Source organism: Drosophila mojavensis, unplaced genomic scaffold (genome assembly GCF_018153725.1).
Source record: "Drosophila mojavensis isolate 15081-1352.22 unplaced genomic scaffold, ASM1815372v1 contig_136, whole genome shotgun sequence".
NCBI lineage: Eukaryota > Metazoa > Arthropoda > Insecta > Diptera > Drosophilidae > Drosophila > Drosophila mojavensis.
This window is the reverse complement of record NW_025318667.1, coordinates 4,841,627-4,866,384: the sequence shown is the minus strand read 5'-3', so window position 1 is coordinate 4,866,384 and position 24,758 is coordinate 4,841,627. Positions and strand designations below refer to the sequence as shown.

The following is a 24,758-nucleotide window of genomic DNA, read 5'->3' as shown; positions in this document are numbered from 1 at the left end:
TTAAATCAATACAACAAATTTCGCTGCTGGTGGCCGCCGTTTAAAATGTTCCGAGTAATTAACACGCGCCGCATGTAACCCCCGAAAGGCAGCAGCTACAACTTCGATTGGGGCGAACGATGGAATCGACGGGAACGATGGGAGGGGCTGCCGGTGTGTGTGTGTGTGTGTGTGTTGGGTGGGGGAAGGGGGGGAGGGGTTTGGCTGTGTGTAAATGTGCAGCGTAAGCGCAGGCTATAACAGACGCCCACGCACATGGGTCAAAAGACCAAACGAAAACATAGTAAAGAGCAAGAGAACATGAGAGGTGCACGACTGACAGATACCCTGTACTGCGTAGAGAGTCGAGCTAAAGAAATGAGTTCGTAAGACGATTGAGCTGAACTGAGAAGGAAATAACTGTGTGTCTGAGATAGTTAAGCACAGAGCAAGACGACTAATAGATGCCCTGTGGAACGACTAAGAGATACCCAGTAGAGTGTGGAGTGCTGGGCTGAGCTGACAGGGAATTGAATAGATGACAGGCTAATCTAGCAAGCAATTATGTTAACTATGTATACAGAGAGAGAGAGAGAGAGAGTGAACAACTCAGAGATACCCTGTACATAGTGAATAGCTTGGCTAATTTGGTTGCTCTTTTAATTTTCTTCTTCTACAAATTTATCCATTTCTATACAATGCATGCCAACTCCAGCTAAATGTTTATCGATAAACTTTGTTATCGATGCGCTTGCCACGCATTTTTCTTTCCTCCATCCTTTTCTCCTCCTTTTATCCCCACCATATGCCCCATTTAAGCAAATTCATACAGAGTATCAAAAGTTACACATTGCCACAGCTTTATAGCTCTGTGTGTGTGTGTGTGTGTGTGTGTGGATGTGTGTGAGTGTGCGTAACTTTTATTTATTGATTTAATACTTTTTCAATTTACTGCAAATAGCCAAAGGAGCTGCGTTGCGGTTGTGTGTCTCAGCCATAACTAGCAACTGCGCCAGTTACCTTGCCTGGAGAGAGCGGACCAAGCAGGGCACACATATACATACATATACATACGTATGTATCTGTGTATATGTTGCACTGTGTTACATTAAAGAAACGAACGATCCATGGCCATTTGGCATTGGCAATTCCCGGCGTCGCAATGCCAATGTCGCGTTCCCAGCGACACGAATGCAGTGCGGCATTAACGACATGTCCCCAGCGCATAGAGGGGCTCACACACACACACCCACACACACACACACCCACACACTCACTCGTGCCCTTCACTTGCTCCGCTCTGGCTAGCATTGCTCGTAATCGCTGTTGGCCATGGTGGCAGCTTTTAATTCACAATTTAATTTCACAGTTAGTTGCTCAATAAAAACTTTTCACAGCAGCAGCAGCAGCAGCAGCAGCAGTTGAATGTCTGTCAGAGAGCAAGGCAATGCGCTGCGAGGGGGCGTATGTCTCGGTGTGTGTGTGTGTAGAAGGTGTGGCAAAAAAGTTGAGCGGATCACGGCTGTTCGGAGTCGCTTTTGACTGGCGCAACTCTAATTGAAATATCTCATAATTGTCACAAATCAAAAATTTGTGAAAGGCAAAAAAAAAGCGAGCATAGGAGAGCTACATGAGCATATATAATCAATTTATTTTTTTAATTGGAATTGGATATATAATAATAAGAAATGCTCGCTCAAAAAATGTAATACCAAAAATCACATACAAAAAGGTAGAAAACTGCTTTTATATGGCTTCATTTGAATGAATTGATTAACAATTACATCTGTATGTAATTCATATATATAATTATATATTTGATTCATAATTTTTTCTGCACTTAGCGATCTAGTTCTCTTTAGTATTTAACTTATTATACATCCAGAGCTTGCCAAATAATATTTTAAAAATTTTAGCTTCTTGTTTTTCGAAATGAAATCTTTTTGAAACTCACACAGCTTAGTTTGAACTTTGACAATTTTCGACTTTCGATTTCAACAGTACTCCAACTGCTCAATAGCCAAAAGATTTACCAAAAATATCATCCAAGCTCTTGCTTAATACTATAATTAAACTATAATTAAACTTGCATAATACTATAATTAAATCTTCCCAATTGTTGACTATTCAAATCAAGAAATAATGGAATTCTTGGCTGCAACTGAGGGCTAAGAGGATTTACAATACATCCTTACGTTCAGACTCGATCCAGCAGATCTTGAGCATGGTGACGTCTAGGCCTTCTCCTGCTACTGGAACCCAACCTCACTTTTGGGCACCTCTTGGATGTAGTTTCTAATTTTTGTCAGCTTATGGCTAAGGGCGAGGCTAAAAACTGACAAAAATTGGGAACTACATCCAAGAGGTGCCCAGAAGAGGACTTATTAGGCCTTATTAGACTCTGATATACCTACAGTTGCATCCCGATCACTGTTATCTCAAGCACTTAACTCCTCGAGCTCTAACAGCTATGTTAATTCAAAAATGTAAGACTGTTAAAAAAAACGGTTAAAAAAGTCATTGGCTCAGGCAGAGACTTCGTTATTCGATCTATGCCAAGACCAAAACTAAATATTTCAAAGAACTAATTATTGCACTTTGGAGAGGGCACATAGTTAATCTGTAATTCCAATTCGAGATGTGAAGCCAAGTCCCTGGAATGCCAGAAAGACGAACTTGTTGCAGCAGTCTTTGATCTGCAAATTGAAATTGCCAGCGAAGTATTCCAGCGGGATGTTTGAGGGTTATTATATGTGACGTGACTGTGCGCACCAAACAATTCGTTCAATTGGCTTCGGGGGCGGCTGTGCTGGGCGGGTTACGACTTGGCTTGCGACGGGCCATAAAGAAAAGAAACATAACAAGCGAGAAGAAGCGACAACAACAACAACAACAACAACGACAACAACAACAGCAACAGCAGCAGGAGCAGCAGCGCTGGACAGTGTCAAGTAAGTAGGCGTGGTCGCTTGAATGGGGTCAAAGAGGGCAGAGCGAAAGGGAGGAGGGAGAACGTAAAGCGTGCAGCGTGGAGCGTGGAGCATGGAGTCAGGGGCAACTGCGAATGGTAAACATTCAATGAAGCGAAATTGATTTGATTCAATTTAAAGTTGGCGCTGAGCAAAAACTGATTTTCATTTCATTTTCATGGCCGGCTCGCGGCTGCAATTGTTAACAATGATTGGCGCATTGTTCAATTGCATTTTCTTGCTGCAGCCGGGCGAGAGCTGGAGAAATGGAGGGGCAGGGCTGTGGCCAATGAATTGACAAACAAAGCCCAGAGCTCAGCGCCCGGGGCCAGCTTGCGCATTTGCATCTTGTAAATACAAGGAATTGATGAGTGTGCGTGTGTGTGTGTGTGTGTGTGTGTGTGTGTGTGTGAGCCACAGGCATATGTGTGACAATCGAATTTCCTTTTTGCTGCCCTTCACTCTCTCTCTCTCTCCCACTCCCTCACTATTTCTCTTTCTCTCCTTGAACAAGTCAGCCAAAAATTGCGTATACGCATTAAACATTGCGTATACGTAATATTTGCATTTATTGAAATGTTTACGCACAAATTCCAAATATTTTGTTGAATTTGCATTTCATTTCTAATTTCAATAAATTTTAATAGCAGCCTTTACACTGTATTCACACATGATATATGTATTCAGATTTACGTATTTTACACAGCCTCCGCATCTGTGTGCACGTGATTAGCTTTGCTCTATGCTCTTCTTCTTTTTTCCTCTCTCGGGATGTTGGGCTTTCTGTCTGCTGCTTTTCGGTTTCCTTTTCCATTCATTTGTCATTTCTCTCTCTCTCCCTCTCTCTCTCCCACTCTCTCTCTAGCTCCTTGTCTGTCTCCTTATTTCCCTCTTCCTCCCTCCCTCTCTTTTTCTCTCTCTCTCCCTCTCTCTCACACTCTCTTTGCTTGTTTAAGTCTTTCATTTCATTCAACTTCCATTCTTCTCTCCGTCTTTCTCTTTCTCTACATCGTTTTGCCTCATATTACTCCCTATCTCTGTTTATCTACCCTTTTCTCAATTAGCTATTTTCTCTCTCCCGCTATATCTCTCTATTCATCTACACATTTCTCTCAAACTGATTTTCTCACTTTATTTCGCGACTCATCTCTGCCTCCCTTTCTTCGTGCTTTTCTGATCTATCTCCTCTCCCATAACTTTTCTTTTCTCTTTTTCTGTGTCTATTATTCTTCCTCTCTGTCTCTCTGCCTTATTACTGCTTCATGGTCTTTATCACTGTGTTTCTCTCTCTCTCTCTCTCTCTCTCTCTTACTCTCTATCTATATCGTTTGATCCCTCGCTCGCTCTCTTTCTCTCACTCCTTTATCTATCTTGCTCTTTCTCCCTCTCCCTCTGTCTCTCTCTCTCTCTTTCTCTCTCTCTTTCTCTCTCTCTCTCTCTCTCTCTCTCTCTCTTTCCAACTTTGCAATAGAATTGCCTTTATATTCCTTTTGCCTTACACATTCGCTCACTCATTTACACACACATGGCCCTATTTATGTATATAGATTGTATGCCTCGCCTATTTATTACCCATATCAGTTGTCGGTTTTCAGAGCGTCAGCCACTCACTCACCACGTACCTGGTACTTGTTCGTAATAACCATTCAGATAGTAATCGAAGCTCGCTTTTGGCTGTTTCGGTGCGTTGCTTCCACTGACAGCTGGTTAATGCTTGTCCATTGCCACGCCCACCTGCATTCGATGAATGCGCGCATTGTGCGCCTTTATTGTTGTTGCCACTATTCTTGTTGTTGTTGTTGTTGCTGTTGTTGTTGTTTTAGCTGGTGCAGCTCCAGCTGCCGATATATCATCAACGGAAACAACGTCAACTCGAGCGTCAATTGCAATGAAAGGGCGAGAATGCCCATAGGTTTTATACGTGGCGAGCCAGACAATGGGGTAGTCCGATTCGAGCCGCTGGCGAACAATGGGAACTTGATTGATGTTGATTGATAAATATGTGAAGCACACATTGAATATGCATACATAGATCTATAAATGTACTGAGTTAATGCCCATATAAATCAAATAACTGTTATGATGATGATGGGTGTAAAAGACTTTACAATTTGTATCCACATACGTGTGAGTGTTGATTGATTGGCCAAGATTGATGACTTTCAAATAATGTTTCTGATGATGATGATAAATATGATGATTATGATGCTTAATATGTGATCTATTATATTGTTTTCTTTTGGTTTTAGTGATTGATGCACTGTGATTGATGATGATTGATGGATGTCAAAAACTTGCCGCTCTATTCCATTAGGCCCTTTCAAAGATCTACGCAGAGTTTAAGGGCAGATGATTGCTGTTTGATTGACTGATGATTGATGATGATTGATATATGCAAATTACTTGTTCTATTTCCATGCCATACATTTTCTAGATCTATGCAGGTTGTAGAAAGACTGTTGATTGACTGATGAGAGCAGCAAGCAAGCAACATGAGCTACAGACCTATATAAACGCTCACAATGATTGATGATCAAACAATGAATGATTGATTTACGATGTACATGGCTTCTATACTGCAAGAGCTATTAGCCCAAAGAGTAGTATAAGCTGAAAGTAAATTTAAACTGGAATTTTTCACTCCGGCACTCCCAGGGCATCTATGAACCGTACACGCCCCAAAACGTGCGCTGACAATATTTATTTTTAGCTGTTGTTCACATGTTAATATAGCGCCAGATAGAATGCATGTGTAAACGCCTTTCGATCCGCCTTTGTCTGGCGAAACAGAGCGCAATCGCTGTTGTAGCGAGCGAGGCTGCGGCAGTGACCTATGGGGCTTAGCCTGGCTGCGGGCCTAATGTCAGGCATATATTGTGAATAATTTGATGTTATGGTGGTTATTAGGAGCTAACGGAATTGCGACTGTGATTCCATCTTGCGGTGCATTATGTAAATCTATCAAATTTCCTGATTAATTATCGAGGATATTTCAAGACCGGCCTAATGGCAATGGCTTGCATTGTCTGCTGTTGTTGTTGAGCCTGACTCTCTAACAATGCCAGCCAAAATACCTGAAATACTAGAGTTCAATGTGTGTGGGTGAGTCTCTTTATATATGTGTGTGTGTGGGGGGGTGTATTGGCTTTGTTTGTGTGGTTAGCTCGTATTTCAGTGCACTATTATCCGCTGTTCTATGCAGATGTAGGCAATTTGTGCCAGCTCCGATTGCAGCACAAGCGAGACAGAGAGAGAGAGAGGAAGAGAAAGAGAGCGAGAGAGAGAGCGGGAAAGAGAGAGTGTCTAATGAAGGAGCCAGCGACGGGGGGCTTAACATAAATCAAAGTTCCAAACTCAGAGCGAGCGACAGGCATACAAAAAGCGTTGCTGCACTCTTGCTTCAGGTGGGGGTGGTACTATAGATCAGGGGGTGGGAAACGGGCGTGGCAGGAAGTGCCGTGTGACACACATCCAGCTTCATTTTGGCACGTGCACTTGAAAAGCCGTGCAGCGCTTTTGACATATTGCCGACTTGAAGAGCGAAACAGGCGACTGCAATAGAAGCGGCTGGCAAGAGCCGCAAGGGAGAACTCGAGCAGAGCAGCCACAGGAGAGGGGACTGTAAGGAAGATGTATGTGTTTGAAAGACTCTAGAGGAGGCTTAAGAGAAAGGACAGTGAGAGAGACAATAAGATGGTGTCTAAGGGGAGCTATGAAGGGGGGGTAAAAGAGGGTCTAAGAAGCTGGAGAGCAAGTGATCTATTGGGGTATAGAGGGTGATATGAAGGGGGAGGTAAAGGAAAGGAGCGAGGGATCTATTGATGAAGAAGGGGTGATATGAAGGGGAGGTAAGGGAAGTAAGAGATCTGTTGAGATCTAAGGAGGGATATGAAATGGAAGTAAACGAGGGTCTAAACAGCAGGAGAATGTGAGGGATTTATGTGGTCTAAGGAGAGATATGGAGGGGAGGTAAAGGCGAGTCTAAGAAGCTGAAGAGAGTTTGGGGTCCATGGGGTCTAAGGAGAGCTATGAATGGGATATAAGGGAGGATCTAAGAAACAGGAGAGAGTAATGGATCTATAAGGTATCAGAGGTATAAGGGGGGAAATGAAAGGGAGGTAGAGGAGGATTCAAGAGGCTGAAGAGACTAAGAGGTCTATGCGCTCGATAAAGACTATGTGGTCTAAAGAGATATATGATATGACAGAATGAGAGATCTGTTGGGTTAGAAGAGGACCTATAAATGGAAGATAGAGGAGGGTCTATGAGGCCGCTGAAAGTAAGGGATCTATAGGGTATAAGGAAAGATAAAGGAGGGTCTAAGAGGCTGGGGAGACTGACGGCTATAAGTCTGACCAATTGAGGAGAAGCAGATCTATAGATAACCAACTATACTAGCTAGTAAGAGAGAAAAGGGGGATAAGAAAAAAACAGCTAGTATGGAAGACGTTGCTTTCTAGTGGCGAGGGGAGGGAGAAGTGCGGTCGTTAGTTGCCCAGAAGCTGCGCCGTTTTGTGCAAAATTAGACAGTTCAAACAAACTTCAGCGTCAGTTTCATTCGTTCTTATTTGCCTGCTCCTTACAGTAGCATCGATGGGGGCCAGCTAGAGGGGGGAAGCTGATGTATGTCTGTCTATGTGAGTGTGTGTGTGGGTGTGTGTGCGGGTGTGTGTGTGTGCAGCTGAGAGGCGTCATTGCCAGTCATATCCTAAGGGGATAAGCGCACTTTATGCAAAACGCACAAGTTTTATTCTATTTTGATTTCTTTCGTATGCTCGTCTCGCTGATGCTGCCGCTTCGCTTCGCTTCGTTTTCTTTTTTCCTCCAAAATGGGGGGCGTGCCTAGTGGAGATTGCGGGGCCGCGCGAGGGCTGCGAAGGCAGTGAGAAAAAAGTGTAAACAGCTACAGCTGCGTGTCCTTGTTATGTCGCTGACAATGCCTGCCAGTTGATGGCTTTCAGCACAGATTTGCCTGACGACGGCAGAGGGTGGTGGGCAGCGAAGAGCGCGAGGGCGTGGGCGGGGCCGGGGCGTGACAGGCAGTAAAAGGCACAAAGGCAGCGACAACGTTAAAAGCGAATGGGAATTGATTGAAAAGTAAAGAAAGGAAACGAGCCCAACTATAGAATAAAGACATGTCGCATCCTATATCCAAATGTATGTACAAACATACATGCATATACGTATATGTGTACGTATGTTTGCTTATAAGCATATTGACTTGCAGACCCCATAGAAAACCTTTTGATTATGCTAATGAAATAACAAGCACATAAACTTAAAAACTATGCCAAAGCCCATTCACACGCACGCAATGCCTCTTCCACCACCGCCCCTCCCCCCTCTCTCTCACAGCCTCCCCCAAAAGTTTTAGACATAAAAACTGTAGAGGAGTTGGGCACTAAGAGCCTGAAAACATAAAGAAAAAAACATAGCTAGGTCTCAATAGTAGCTAAGCCATGTCTAAGCAGCTGAGATGCTTCACGGACTGAGCTGCGACTGAATTCGTTGCCTTCCTTCATAAGCTCTCTTATCTGAAGACCCGCTAGCCAAGTGGTAATATAGCCCTGAAAATAATAAAAAGAGAAATGTTTGCTAAGAGTTTTCAATAAGCTATTGTGCGATAGATCAAGTCAAACGGAATAACTGGGCATTGCCAAGGAAATAATTGCTCAAAACTTTTAAGTGAGTGGAAGGAGCTGCAGTGGGGCCAAATATAGTGCATGCATATACATGTATATATGTAGGTGTAAGTATGTATAGAATGCAGATGGAAACTGAGGAATACATAAGAGGCTAACAGCAATGGCTAAAAGTAGAAGCCAACAGCAGAGGCTAATAACAGAGTGTGGCTACAGTCAAAAGAGGCTAACAGGAAAACGTAATTGGCTAACAGTAGAAGCCAACAGTTGAGTCTAACAGGAGAGGCTAACAGCGGAAGCAAGCAACGGAGGCTAACAGCGAATGGACTAACAGAACAGGCTAGGCAAAGTCAATCGGAAGGGTATAACAGGAGAGGATAACAGTAGAGTCTAACAGCAGAGGATAATAGCAGAGTGTAACAAGAGAGTCAGTCAGAAAAGGCTAACAGGAAAGTGTAACAGCAGAGGTTAACGGTAGAAGCCAACAGTTCAGTCTAGCAGCAGAGGCTAACAGCAGAGGCTAACAGCATATGGGCTGACAGTACAGGCTAATAGCAAAGTGTAACAACAAAGTCAATCAGAAGAGGATAACAGAAAAGTGTAACAGTAGAGTCTAACTGCAGAAGCTAACAGCAGAGGCTAATATCAGGGTGTAACCAGAGAGTCAGTCAGTGAGAAGAGGCTAGCAGGAAAGTGTAACAGCAGAGTCTAACAACAAAGTCTAACAGCAAAGTCTAACAGTAGTAGCTGCAAAAACCAGGCAAGCTAACAGCAGAGCCTAGCAGCAGAATTTAACAGCATATGCTAATAGGAAAACCTAACAGAAGAGGCTTTCAGCTGAGTAGCAGCCAGAGATCTAACAGCAGAGTCTAGACTCTAGACTGACTGAGAGCTTGCACAGAATTGAGGGTGGAAATATCCGAGTGAGTTCTGACTCTTATGCTTAAAGTGTAAGTGCGTAAATGTTGTTGCTAATTGTAGTCCCGGCGATTGCTGAGTAGAGATAAGATGAGATGACTTATTAGCCCATTGGGACGATCCTGTTCTGATGATAGTGAGTGTAAGCAGGGAACTGACTGGAAATTGTTATTGTGAGAGGGAATTCATTATGGGAAGCGCTTATGCAACTAGACAATCAGAATGGAATATGACTAATATAATATAGGTTTGACTTATTCCATATATATTCCATAAATCCCAGAAATCTTCACTTGAATGTTAGCCAAAGATCCAAAAGGATAACTGAAAGCGGAATGTAGAGCGATTTTATATGGTGGCCAGACATCAACTGACTAAAGGCAGAGCTCATAGAATAGGTTCGCTCATAAATGTTATCGATAACCGATATTTATCGTTCGGAAATAGTATCACTCTAGCTTGGTTAGCCCAAGCAAAGAGAAAGCTGAATCACGCTTTAATATTATTAATAAGCTGAGCGAGCATTATGCAGTCATGGGCGACCGACGACAGCGGCGTTATTTAGAAACATCTACTGATTGCTGTATACATATATAAATTGATTATTTCTATAGAGTTCAAAGTAATATATATCATAAAGGAGAGTGGAAGGAGGCAGGAAGCAAAGAGAGAGAGAGAGAGAGAGGAGTATAGAGTCGTGCATTAAATGGCTACTAAAAGGTATATGAGTATGTGTGTGTGCATGTGTATGTGTCTATTAGTGTGTGTGTGGCTTAAATTGCTTGGGGAACTGCAGCAACACCTTGCCATCGGAAGGTAAAGCGAAGCGAAGACGGCAGCAGCACGCGACTGTGCAGTGGCAGAGCCAGAGACGGCGGCGGCGACGGCGACGGCGAGGGGAACGGGAACGGCAACTGGACGAGGGAGTCAGCAGCACGCCTTGACGCCGCCTGTCGTCAGCCGCCCGTGGGGCATTCGCAATGCAATGCAATGGCCAGCCAAACACTTATGCGCTGCAGGGCTCGCTCAGCTCGGGTCCCAGCTCTCTAGCTACAATGCCAGCTCCCCAGCTGCCCCGCTGCCCCACTGCCCGGCTGCCCGCCTGCACCCACCCATGCGCTTGCAGCTCAGCCAGCTTCCTCTCAAGCGTGCCTTGGCTTTTATTTTTTATTTAATTTTCTTCATCTTCCTCTGGCAACGTTTTTTTTTTTTTTTGCCAGCACTTTTTGCATATTTATTGTATAGTTTTGTAGTTTTATCAAGTTAGCTAGTTAAAAGTCAAGATGCTGGCTACCTGCACAGCCCCAGTTCAGGCCCCACTCCGCCCAGGTGAGCTGCTGGGCTGATGGGCGTGGCACGTGCTGAAACGCCTTGTCGGCGAATGGCATAGCTAAAGCTTCACATCTTCATCTGCATCTGGCGCAGAGTCGTGGTGTGGCTTTTATTAGCTACGTGCGACGCGTCGGGTCAGCCGCCCACGCCAAGGGGCGTGGCTGCAGGGGAGGGGTGGAGGGGGAGGGGGTGAGGCAATGTCTGAGGGTTGCAGTTGTTGAGCAGAACTTGCCAGCGTTGGCGATAAGATGAGCGTGCTAAAGTTTTATTGCCGCATATTTAAGCTATTAAAAAATTCATGCATAAAATGACACACTGAGAGCGAGAGAGAGAGAGAGAGAGACCGAGCGAGCGAACGAGATGGCGAGAAAGTGAGTAAAGCATAACAAGAAAATTAAAAACGCAGCCAGTTTCCAGGCAGCCCGTAGAGTTAACACAAAACTCCCATACACTGCGACGTGTCCAGTCACGCGGAGATTTTGAAGATATCGCCAATCTATCGGCAAAGCGATATGCGTGAGCTCAAGGAAAACTTTGCGTTCACTTGACCTACATCTCTACAGTTTCTGTACAGGCAACATCGTTCGAATGTTTACAAGCGATATGTCTACAAGCGATTGGCTAGCTTGTCGTCGGTATCGATAGACCATACTTCTCGATTTACGTGAAACACTATGTGGAAAAGTTTATCGATCAAAACAAATGTCGATCATATAAGATCGAGTAGTTCATCGATAAACACAAGCTATCCAAACTTTATATAACTACAATTAGAATATATCGAACGAAGTTTGGATACAGTAGAACCCGATAATTCGAAATGGCAAAGGGATATTTTTTTCGATTTACACTCAAATTACCGTGAATTTTTGAGAACGAGTTTCCTTCAAGAGATAGTATTTTTTCGATTTATTGCGATTTTCGATTTAGCGGGGTACAAATTATCGAGACTCGACTGAAGTTAGTTACTCAAGCGCCTTAAGAGACAAGAGTTAAGACAAGAGTTCCGATAATTATCGATATCAATACCAATTTTAGATAGTTACTCAGCTGCTTCTTATTACAGCTACTATGGGTGCGGAAAATCGATTATCGATACCAACAAGAAATCCATACAAATATCGATTATAAAGCAACAAGCAACTATCGATAACAAGTCTTTGTAATGAGCCTAACGAACAGTAATATATGTATATCAACAAACTATCGAGTAGCTGCGAACTGTCGAAATGAAATGCTCGCTTTTGAAAACTAGACTATCGATAAAAACTATCGAAGCTACGCAGTTCTCCCGCATGTTTGATTTAACGCTTCCCAAATAAGCAATTCAATTTGATTTAAGGACCTGCCTAGACTAAACAGCTCTGCGACACATCTTTCCTGAACTCCCAGTCGATAGACAATGAGACCTGGCACAAACTCCATTCAGTTGCTGTGGAAATTGTTTGCCAAGGAAAAAAAAGGTTCTGCAATCATTTCGAAACCACAGTGAAAAACGCAGCCAACAACGTTTTGTTTTAAATATACCGCAACGTTATCTCTACCAGTGACCTGCGCCCTTACTTTAGAAGCGGGAGGCGCAAATTGTGGTCTGTGGGCAGCAGCAATAGCAGCAGGAGCAGCAGCAGCAGCAACAGCAGCAGGAGCAGCAGCAGGAGCAGCAGCAGCAGCAGCAGCAGGAGCAGCAGCAGCAGCAGCAGCAGCAGGAGCAGCAGCAGCAGCAACAGCAGCAGCAGCAACAGCAGCAGCAGCAGCAGCAGCAGCAGCAGCAGCAGCAGCAGCAGCACCAGCAGCAGCAGCAGCAACAGCAGCAGCACCAGCAGCAGCAGCAGCAGCAGCAGCAGCAGCAACAGCAGCAGGAGCAGCAGCAGCAGCAGCAACAGCAGCAGCAACTGAAACTGCAACTGTTGCTAACTGCAACCGGCGGTCCACAATAATAACTATAATAATCAACATGGCGGCTGCACGAGCACACACACACACGCACGCACACATAGACACACACTCATTCACTCACACAGAGAGAAAACACATTACATGTTTTGTTTTTTTTTTTTAGTCTTGTTTTCTTCCTTATTCGCTTTATTTTCTTAATTTTATACACACGCTTTTCTTTGCATTTTCTTTGGCGCACTAACCTCGCCTCCTGCTGCCACGCCTTCCCCGCTCTCGTGTTATTCCCCTTAATTTTCTTTCTCTGTATTTTCCAGCTTTTTAGTATTCATTAAATTGCATAATTATACAATAAGTGCAATGGCTTCGGCTTTATCCTCCCGCACGCTCTACCTCTCCCTCTCCCTCTCCCACTCTTTCTAGTTTTTTTGGAGGCGGCTGCAACGCCCACTTTAGCAAACATGCATATGCATGAGTACATATACACACACACACATTCGCCTCCATTCGTGCACATCTAAAAACCGTCAGATATGAGTTGTCTTTAAGCATTTTACAACACTGCGAACCATTTGAACTAGTTCAAATTCCGCATACGTTATGTGAGTCTGGAAACTTTTGGCAGCAGCTAAAAGATTTTTAGCCAAGAGTTTGTTTTATTTTTATATTTTTATAATATTTACAAGAATTTTAAAGCTAAATGCTGTTGGGGCTGTAGCTAGATATTTAGCTTTAAAACAGCTGAAAAATCGAAATGCTAAATGATTCAAGAGAGGGAGAGAAATAAAGTCTTCAATGCATTATTTTTTCAGTAAATTGACTAGTTGATTGATTGACTGACTGATTAAGTGTTACACCTAATGATTGATCGACTGATTGGGTATCTGATTGACTAATTAATTGTTTGATTCAATGAAACTGTTTTAATAAGTCTCTGGCTTTCTTCTTCTGGCTGTTGAACTGCATTGCATTATTATTATATTCACTCAGCATTTAAGTAAATTTTACATGGAGCAATTCAGAGATATTTTCGAAAAAATTCCACCTGAAGTTCGGACACCAAATGGACTCCAACGGAGTTTGCTACAAAATGCATTCGTTCTGCAAATTCCTCTACATTGTTGGATTTTATTTAAGAAAATCGAAATAGTGGCAAATACAAACACACACACACACACATACATACAGCCAAATGTGTGTCTGCAGATGTGTGCTCATTTTATCTATTTAGCTAAAAACATTTTTGCCTATTTTATATCATTTCATTTTATTTTGTGGATTGGAATTTCAGCCAGGAGCAGGAATGGGAGTAGCAGGAGACGGGAGGCGGCAGGCGGGCGGCAGGGATAGTTGTTGTGGATTATTAGGCAGGATTATGAATACATGGGCCGTTCAGTTGGCCGCATTGTTTTTATGTTTAAGCAACTTGCCAATTTGCAGCAACAAGAGAGCAGAGAGCGGAGTTGGTGGCAAGGGGAGGGGGAGGTTGGGGGGGTAGACCTGGGATCTCTGTTCAAATCGTTTGACCCAAAATGAGGCAGCAGCATAAACAAATCCCTTAAACGTTTAAATGCCTGCAACTGAAGCAGGCAGCAGCTGCCAATGACACGCCCACCTCCCAGCCAAACGTGCAACGTGGTCAGTGGTAGAGAAATAGAGATAGAGACAGAGACAGAGACAGAGAGAGAGAGGAAGAGAGAGAGGGACAGAGGCAGACACATAACTTGGTGGCAACCCAATTGCCATTGGACTCTGGACATTGGACGCAACTTGGAGCATGTGTGCGCGTCATTTCAAGCTCGAAAATAGTTTTGGCCACACACACACACACGGAGAGAGATGTGTGAGAGGGTGGGAGAGAGATTGTGTGTGTGTGTGCAGCCTTAGCTAGGGCCAACAGGCATCGCCCTCATGTGCATCGTAAAAAATAAGCAGCAGCAAATTGTATTTTTATGAGCTGAAACTGTTTTGGGGCCACATTTCAATGTCGATAAAAGCCCAAAAAAAAAAAAAAAAAAAAAAAAAAGAAGCAAAATAACAAAAAAAAAAAAAAACAAAACCAAAAATAGAAAAAGTCCAAAAACCTGCAACTGAAACTGAAACTGAAAACGGAACCAAAATCAGCAGCAGCCACAGCAGCATAGAAAAATACCGAAAGACAGCAGGAGATGAACGAACATTGAATACGCTAGCCAGCATACTGAATGACTACTGTACGCTCGTGAGTGTTGTAAAGTGCCCAAATATCACAAAGTTCGAGGTAAGGAATTTAATTAAACCCAATGAAATTATTCAGTTCGGTGTTGCAATGGGACGAGACAAGATTTGATTTTCTGTCTCTCTCACTCATGAGCTAGCTATCTCTCTCTATTGCTATCTTCCTATTTTTACATATGTGTCGGTATGTTGCTTGTGCATTTGTTCTCTCGACTACTCTCGTTCTCCCTGCCTGTCTCTATCTCTCTCGCTCTCTTTTTCTCTAGCTATCTCTCTCTCTTTCTCTCTTAGCTGCGACTCTTCCCTTTTTCTCTCTTGATCAAATGACTTCCATTCGCCCATTATTCTCTCTCTCTCTCTTCCTGTTTCTGTCACTCGCTCTCACTTTTCTCTCGTTATCTCTCTCTCTTTCATAATATTCCTTCTGTCAGTGCTCAGTTTCTCTCTCTGCCTCTCTCTCACTCTCTCTCTGCATATGCACTTCCCTTTTATATCTCTCTCTTTTACACTCTCCCTCTCTCTCTCTCTCTCTCTCTCTCTCTCTCTCTCTCTCTCTCTCTCTATGTATCGCTCTCTCTCTCTCTCTTTCTCTTAAACTCTCTGTCAACATATCTCTTCTACTACTTTTCTATTTCTATTTTGTTTCTATCTCAATCATTCTCTTTTCTCCGTTTTGCTCTTTCTCTCTCACGCCCGCCATTTATCTCTCTCCCCATCTTTTCTCTCGTAGTCTCCAAACCGTTTACAAAACAAACATACCCTCGCCTTGGCAGTGTATACTAAGCACAAGGAATGTGCTGGAGATAATGGGAACGGAAATGGGGGGAATGGAATGGGGACAAGGCTAGTGTTAACCGGCAACTAGCAACAACAATAAAAACGGAAACAAAAACTTACAACAAATTACAAATAACGAGCCAAAGACCATATGAGTGTCTGTCCCTGTGTGTCCCCCTGCCTGTCTCACTGCCCGTCCCGCTGCCTGTCTGTCTGTCTGTCTGTCTGTCTGTGAGAGGGCCAATTCGGTTGGCCAGCAAACTAATAGAAAAGCGTGTGGGAAAATTGCATTGGCCAGCAACGGGAAATACGTGCCAGGGCCGTGACGGCTAAATATTCATTAGAGCTAATTAAACATGATCTGCCCCTGGCGACGAGCCGGGCAGACAGGAAACGGAAATGGAGAATGAGAAGCAGAAGCAGTTGTGGCTGGAGTAGCTGGAGTTGTCCAAGATGAAGTCGATGCTGTTCAGCTAACTAACTGGACAAGTGTGGCAGCCCATGCAACTGGTTAATTGGCTTAGGTTTTCTAGTTCGAGCCAAGCTCTTTGGGGTCAGCTCGCTACAATTGAAAGCAAACGGAGAATTTAGGAATGCTAAACAAGCAAAGGAATAGCATGCATATATCAACAAATATATATCGGGAGTGAGAGAGAAATGGAGGGGGAGAGAGAGAGACAGACAGAGAGACAGAGACAGATATAGAGAATGAGATACAGATAAAGATAGAGATAGAGATAGAGATAGAGATAGAGATAGAGATAGAGATAGAGATAGAGATAGAGACAGAGATAGAGATAGAGATAGAGATAGAGATAGAGATAGAGATAGAGATAGAGATAGAGATAGAGATAGAGATAGAGATAGAGATAGATATAGAGATAGAGATAGAGATAGAGATAGAGATAGAGATAGAGATAGAGATAGAGATAGAGATAGAGATAGAGATAGAGATAGAGATAGAGATAGAGATAGAGATAGAGATAGAGATAGAGATAGAGATAGAGATAGAGATAGAGATAGAGATAGAGATAGAGATAGAGATAGAGATAGAGATAGAGATAGAGATAGAGATAGAGATAGAGATAGAGATAGAGATAGAGATAGAGATAGAGATAGAGATAGAGATAGAGATAGAGATAGAGATAGAGATAGAGATAGAGATAGAGATAGAGATAGAGATAGAGATAGAGATAGAGATAGAGATAGAGATAGAGATAGAGATAGAGATAGAGATAGAGATAGAGATAGAGATAGAGATAGAGATAGAGATAGAGATAGAGATAGAGATAGAGATAGAGATAGAGATAGAGATAGAGATAGAGATAGAGATAGAGATAGAGATAGAGATAGAGATAGAGATAGAGATAGAGATAGAGATAGAGATAGAGATAGAGATAGAGATAGAGATAGAGATAGAGATAGAGATAGAGATAGAGATAGAGATAGAGATAGAGATAGAGATAGAGATAGAGATAGAGATAGAGATAGAGATAGAGATAGAGATAGAGATAGAGATAGAGATAGAGATAAAGATAAAGATAGAGATAGAGATAGAGATAGAGATAGAGATAGAGATAGAGATAGAGATAGAGATAGAGATAGAGATAGAGATAGAGAGAGAGAGATCATACATACAACATAATCAATCGAGTTAATATCAGCGCCCCTTCTGAGTCTTTTTATGATTCTAATTTCTACAACAACAACAATTTCCTAACATTCAACTTCAACTGTGTCAACTAGTATAAGTAGTATTAGTAACTCTAATAATTTTCACAAGTATATTATAACTCATGATCAAATTTTAGTCTAGAATATTTCAATGGCTCAATGGGATGCTTAAAGGTGTAAACTGCTCAAGCCTTAGCATGGAACTTATGAGCATCTGTCACATACAAAATAATCGACTACAGGATCATATGATCGTAAGACTAATTGCGAGATTGTTAAGATACCCTCTCGATCTGTCCGCGCATCGAGAGCTGGGTCGGCCAATCAGCTCTGCGACCATAATTGCTAGATCTCTCTGATTTGTTTAATTTATAAACCATTTTTTTTTTTTTAATTTATATTTTATATATGTATATACAAAATTTTTCTCATTTTTTTTTTTTTTTTTTTTTTTTTTTTTGTAAGTGAAAAATTGTATATTTTATTGCCAAGTTTACTGCTACCGAATTAAATTTTAATCATGTTATTTTTACCAAAAAATGTCTTTAAAAAATTCTAAATGCCATAACATGGAATAAGTAGTTAAAAAATATTACTCAAATATATACCGATTTTTCAAGAACATATATACATGTATATACTTATATATATGGAAATTTTTATATACATATACATATGTATATGTATATATATATATATATATATGCACATATGAAATGCTTTAATGCTTCATATTAATTAAAAGCTCAAGTTGAACCACATGCTTATAGCTTAATGGTTGGTATATGTGTGTGTGTTTAGTAAATGAATACAATTAGCTGGAACGTTTACACACACACACAGATACAGAGAGTTGCAGATAGGCAGGGAGAGAGAGAGAGAGAGAGAGAGAGAGAGAGAGAGAGAGAGACCGCTGACCAAATGAGATGACACTAAATCAAAGTTATTCAGCGCACGTCGTTAAGTCATTAATCGAACAATGCACGGCAGCTAGATGCCACACACACGCACACACACGCACACACACACACACGCACACACACACACACGATGCTGTAACATATGCTGATATCGTCGCCTCGCCTTGCCATCACGTTGACGACCATGTTGGCACATAATAATAACAGCGACTGGCCCCCAAGGTGCCACGCCTGCCGCCCACCCACACATATGCGCCCATGTATGAATGTATGTAGGTATGTGTGCATGGCCCCATCTCCGCTCTATGCTAATAATAATCATGCTGCGGGGCAGCTGACGCACTCAACGCGCATTGAAGTCTTGGCCATATTTGAGAGCGGTTGCATTATTAAAGGCCAGCTACTCAGCCAAGCCAGGCTAGCCACTGTCCCTACCCATCCCACCCCGTCGCACACACACACACACACACACACATTCGTCGCGTATTCTAATCTACCCCTCGCTTTGTCTCTGCAGCATCTTGCGGCGGCATTTTGTGAGCCGCAATCGCAATCGCTATCCAAGTGCAATTGACAAGTGCCCGACGCAGAGGCACAAAGATAACCGCAGCGCTATGGCAACAACAGGCTGCTGCTGCTGCTGCTGCTGCTGCCATTGCTTCATCTCTGCTTCTTCTTCAGGTTCGCTTACCAAATGCCACGCCCATATCGAGAAAGCACACCTGCGAATTTCAGTCCAATTGTTGTTTAATTTTTGTGCAGCTGCTCGACGTATTTCAACAGCAAATGTAATTCTTTTTTTAAGCAAAAAAAATGCTGAACGACTGGCACATACCCTGTAATCAGGTAAAGTGCATAGCAGCAAATAACATACAAAAGAAAAGACTGCAGATTTATAATAAATTTTTTTTTCTAAATTGAACAAAGATGAATAAAAAGTATAAATAAACAAAATAGATATCGACTGGCAGGTACCCTGTAAAAATATACTGAGTCAACTTATACTACTACTACTACTACTACTACTACTACTAATTGGGAATTCTATATGCATATAAAATAAAAATACATATTTTCTTCTCCATAGAAATAAAGTTATCTGCTCGACTAGCAGATACCCTGTAAAGAAATAAGACTAATAACAACTACACGACAAATAACATAGAAAAAACATAAGCTATAAGATTTTACAAAATATTGAATGCTATATATATTATAGTTTTTCATAATGGTCGACTAGCAGATATCCTGCAGTAAGTTAAAAGATATTAAATGACAGAAAATAAGTAAAAATAAAATCATATTTTTAAGCAGTGTTTGACTGTCAAACACCCTTTGACGAAATCTACCTTCAAAACAAAATAAAACATTACTAATAAATAAAACATATTCAAATTAATTTTCCATCTATATCATTATAAAGAAACGGTACTGCTGAGTCGAGTACAGCCGTTGGCTCAGCAGCGGGCATATGTAAGATTACAGGGTATCTATCATATAGCATAGCAGCCGGTAGAAGAAGAGCAAACAATATGACCGCAAACGGAGTTACAGTGAATGGTAATAGGATTATGTCTGGGGACTGAGTGCGGACTCCATCAAAGCCAAAAAGAACCGCAACCACGCATAATTGTTCAATTTATTTATTTAAGCGCGAATTGCACAGCGATGCTGACGCCCACACACACACACACACACATACACAAATTTCCACCAAAATGTGGGCGTGGCAGCAGTCAACAAACGTTTTTCGGTTATTGCGGTCAAAAATGGTGGGGTAAATCGCTTTAAATAATGCATGCGATTTCAATAAATATTGAAAATGCTGTCAGCGCAGACGTTGCTGACGATGGCTGGCGCCACCTGGCGGCAAGTGCCCGCAAATGGTAGACTATTACTATTGGATACCCTCTATGCAATGCAAGGGCATGGGCGATATGTGAGCAACTATATACAAGACATTCTATAAAATTAATCATTTCGATAAATATCGATATCGATAAATTAATACTCGTAGGCAACTGCTTATAAATCTATAAGGTATATTTGATATTTTAGCTCAATAGGCGGGTCAAAGTTTATATTCTCCCATAACAATTGTGACTATCGATATCTGTATCATATCGATATAAATCGATAATTCAATTTTCAGCTCAATATGCGAAAGCACAGATAGTCTCCATTAGTTCTGCATATACGTTTTGCTGGCGAAATAGAGCATCTGCCCGTCGAGCAGACCCCAAGTGAAACTCACTTCGTCAGTTTAGTTGACCCCATGTTGTATAATTCATGGCAATCAATGGACATGGCAAAGAAATCAATGCGCCACGAGAAATTATAATTATAATTTGTATTTGTAATTGCACGAAATAGAAGAGGGCGCCGATGCTCGGTAGGTAGGTGGAGGGAGTGGCAGGAAGGAGGGGACTGAGGACGGGTCGGGCACTAGCTGGCAGTGGATACACTCGACTAATTAGTCTCCTGAGCGTGTTCGCTGATTCCCGATGCCTGATTATAGTAAATCTCTGGTCACGCACCAGCGAAAGAATTCATAAATTTAATTTGCCGTCAAGCAGAATTGAAGCAATGGGGGGAGGCAAAAGATGGGAGAGGAGATGGGGTATGGGAGAGGAGCTATGGAGGCGACACGTCGCTGTAGCTGCAAACGAATTCCCACAATAAACATTTGCACGGCAGCCGCGTGCCCAATGATAATGATGATGTTCAATGTTCACAATAATGATGATGATGATGATGGAGATGGGAGATGGAAGATGGAAGAATAGGTATGGAATGAAGTGGTGTGTGCAGGAGTGGCTGGTAATGACGCTGAATGACGACACAACACAGCATTGGGAATTACAACCCCCAACCCCTGCCCTTCCTGCCCGTCCTGCCCTCCACCCTTCCTCACGTCTCCCACATCCTCAGTCGGTCCACCCACCCATCTGCCACCACCCACCTTCCACCCCCCACCTGCTTTGTATATGCAGTCATGTAGCATCGATTAATCATTTTATTATTATTATTATTGTTGCCGCCATTCGTTGTCGTTCCCAGCGCTCGTGATCCTCCGCATGCTCACGATGCTAACGGGCCTTGCGCGGCACTTGGGCAATATACCGTATATTAATATGCGTGCCAAATAGCAAAAGTCATCACAATTTATAAAATGTACTAGAGAGAGAGAGAGAGATGCGAATTGATATGATCGTAGCGGAAAATGGATGTTATCGATACTATCGATAACGCAACGAATGGTGAATAGCTAAGCTCCAAGAAATTGAAGCTAGGGAGGCGAACTGCAATAGAACAAGATGTGTTCTTTTTTTTAGGTTTCGACTTGATTCGATATGTTTGCTCACTCTAACCGATCCCACATCGATAGCAATACATATAATTATATACAGTAGAATCCGGTTGTAACGACTGCGTCTATAGCATCCGTACGGCTATAGCGTCTTCTGGGTATAACAACGGTCCCTTGGCCGTATTCGTATATGCAAATGCAATGCTAACTACTTGAAGTTGACGAAAGTATATCGATACTATCGATTAAGAATTGTAGTCATATTTTCTGGCAGCACTTAATGTACTTATTTAATAATTTGGCGTTCACAAAAGAAATGTGAAATGTGAAAACTAAAAATAAATCTCAATTTATATCGATAACAGTTGCATGCTAATTAAAAATCGCACAGTCATCGCATGGTCAGAGCTAACGTACTTATAAAAATCTCTGTTGCTCTCATCGCTGCTTGCACGTTAGCCAACACTGGCGGCTCACAAACTTGCGTGCGTTAGAGCGAGACAACTACATATATGGGGAGCAACTGAGTAGCCTGTGAGCGTGTGTTCAAAACACGTCTCGCTCGCTCACTCATCCATTCTCTCTCCGTCTCGCTCGCTCACTCACTATTTCGGCACGTTTCTTGTGTGACTGTATGTGTGTGTGTGTGACACGCCAGTTTTTGCTCTTGCCGAACTGTCAGTGAGTACATTGAATTCTCAGGCGCTGAGCAAGTCGAAAATCAAAAAGTGAAGAGAATTATTTCGAAGAGCCCAAGATGTACGCCGCCGTGAAGCCGCTCTCCAAGTATTTGCGCTTGAAAACGGTGCGCATCTACGATCCGATATTTACGCTGCACTCCAAGTGCACCATCGTCATTCTGCTGACCTGCACGTTCCTGCTGTCGGCCAAGCAGTATTTCGGCGAGCCGATACTCTGCCTCAGCTCCACGAAGCACACGGAATATGTGCAATCCTACTGCTGGACCATGGGCACCTATATACTACCGATGGAGAACGATAGCGTCGATGCCAGCAAGCCCGTGCCGGAGCTAGCGCTGCTCGAGCACCAGCACCAGCGCCTGGCGCTCAACAGGAGCGGCCTGAGCGCCCTCCTGGCGGACAACGAGCAGTACGCGCGCATCATCTCGATAGCGGAGGGCGTCGGGCCAGAGACGCGGGGCGTGACGAAGCGCATGTACTTGCGCTACTACCAGTGGGTCTTCATGATACTGCTCTTCCAGTCGCTGCTCTTCTACTTCCCCTCGTACCTCTGGAAGGTGTGGGAGGGCCAGCGCATGGAGCAGCTGTGCTGCGAGATCGGCGATGCTCTCATACTCGAGGACACCTACTGCATGCGACTGCGCATGCTCACGAAGTACTTTCGGGCTCGCTTCTCGGCCATCCACTGCTGCTATTCGATCAAGTACGCCTTCTGCGAGCTTCTCAATCTGGTCATCAGCGTGAGTATTCAGTAGTCGAATAAATCGAATGTATCGATAGCAAAATAGATACTAACTAGACATACTGATGTATATAGTAAATAGCAAAACCCTTTCTTGATATTTCACAAACTATCTGTTATCGAAGTTAGCCTATCGACTGATGTTATCGATAAATCAAGTCCAGCGCAGCTTTCAGCCTGCTGAATTATATATTGGTAAATAATTTGTATTCACTAAGCTATATAAAGAAAGTCTTTATACATAACTCATGAAATTTTATCGATAAAAATTATCGATACATCTTTGGCTAACCTAAAATACATATTTTGAGCACCTGTGACCAGCTCTATAGGTACATTATATAAGGGCATTTCTTGATCAGATTAGTATGCTATTGATTGGTGTTATCGTTAATCGATTTATCGAAAAAAAATCTTGCATATTGAGTATTTGACACTAAGCAGAGCTTACATAGGTATTATATCTGCTCAATTCATATATTTGACTACCTCAATCCTATCGATTACTGTTATCGATAACATTTTCTTACAGGTTTTCAACTTTTGGCTAATGGACGTAATCTTCAACGGTTTCTGGCACAAGTACATCCACGCCCTGGCCGCCATACCCGTCTACGATTGGAATCTGTGGAATCTGATGACCTCTCGCGTCTTCCCGAAGGTGGCCAAGTGCGAGATGTTCATCTACGGACCGAGTGGATCGCCCAAAGTGCTGGACATACTCTGCGTGCTGCCGCTGAACATACTCAACGAGAAGCTCTTCGCTGTGCTCTACGTGTGGTTCCTGTTCATTGCGATGCTGGCGGCCATCAATATACTCTACCGCCTGCTGCTCGTCTGCTGTCCGGAGCTGCGTCTGCAGCTGCTGCGCACACACCTGCGCGGCATGCCCAAGGCGCATGTGCGCCAGGTGCTCTCCAGTGCCGGCTACGGTGATTGGTTCGTCCTAATGAGCGTCAGCATCAATGTGAATCCAACACTGTTTCGTGATCTGCTCGAGCAGCTGTATATGGAGCATGCGAACAAACAATACGTACAATCGGCCAATCAGCCTAAGCGTGATGATGATGCTCTGGATGAGCAAGTGGAACAGGCTGAGGATCGTGATTCGGATCGAGATCGCGAACAGGATCATATCAGCATGGTAACGGACGAGCATTCGGTAGACAATATGTCCGCTGCACCCGCAGTGCCTGCAGTCAATGTTCATCCGATCCGCTTCTACACGGAGAGCCAAGCCTAGAGGAAACAGAAGAGAGCGTGAGCCAGCGTGCCTAAACCCAGTGCGTCTCTGCACCGTCTCCAGCCAGAAGAGTTGTAATTTGATAGTTGTTCCTATTATTATTCAGTTTATTTGCGCAAAGTGCAAGACAAACACGAAAGCGCATCGAAAGGCAAATAAATGCGATAATCAAAATGACAAACGGGCTGCAACTAACTAGCACTAAGTATGTGGGCTAGAGCGATACCCTGTAGCATAACAAGTGAGTTGCCAATGGGTATTATGGGAAACATTTAATGGGGGACAACCAGATCGATATGAATATAGTATATACATATATGAATATAGAATATAGTATAGTATATAGTTATCTATAAGTATGCTATCGATAGGCCGTTAATTCATAGTTGAAGAGCTTTTAAACGGTTATCGATAAAGGAGAAATATTCTCAATAGATATCA

At 42.8% G+C, this 24,758-nt stretch overlaps 1 protein-coding gene and 1 pseudogene across 1 annotated transcript; both read left to right on the top strand.

Annotated features, from left to right (window-relative positions):
- Positions 1–300: 300 nt before the first annotated feature.
- On the top strand, positions 301–12,705 carry LOC122756831 (annotated as a pseudogene).
- A 9,472-nt stretch (positions 12,706–22,177) lies between these two features.
- Positions 22,178–24,498, top strand: LOC6585922 (innexin inx6). The gene is made up of 2 exons (XM_002011510.4): positions 22,178–23,072; positions 23,607–24,498. The coding sequence occupies exons 1-2, from the start codon at positions 22,389–22,391 to the stop codon at positions 24,315–24,317; spliced, it is 1,395 nt and encodes a 464-aa protein (XP_002011546.1). The 5' UTR covers positions 22,178–22,388; the 3' UTR covers positions 24,318–24,498.
- The last annotated feature ends 260 nt before the right edge of the window (positions 24,499–24,758 follow it).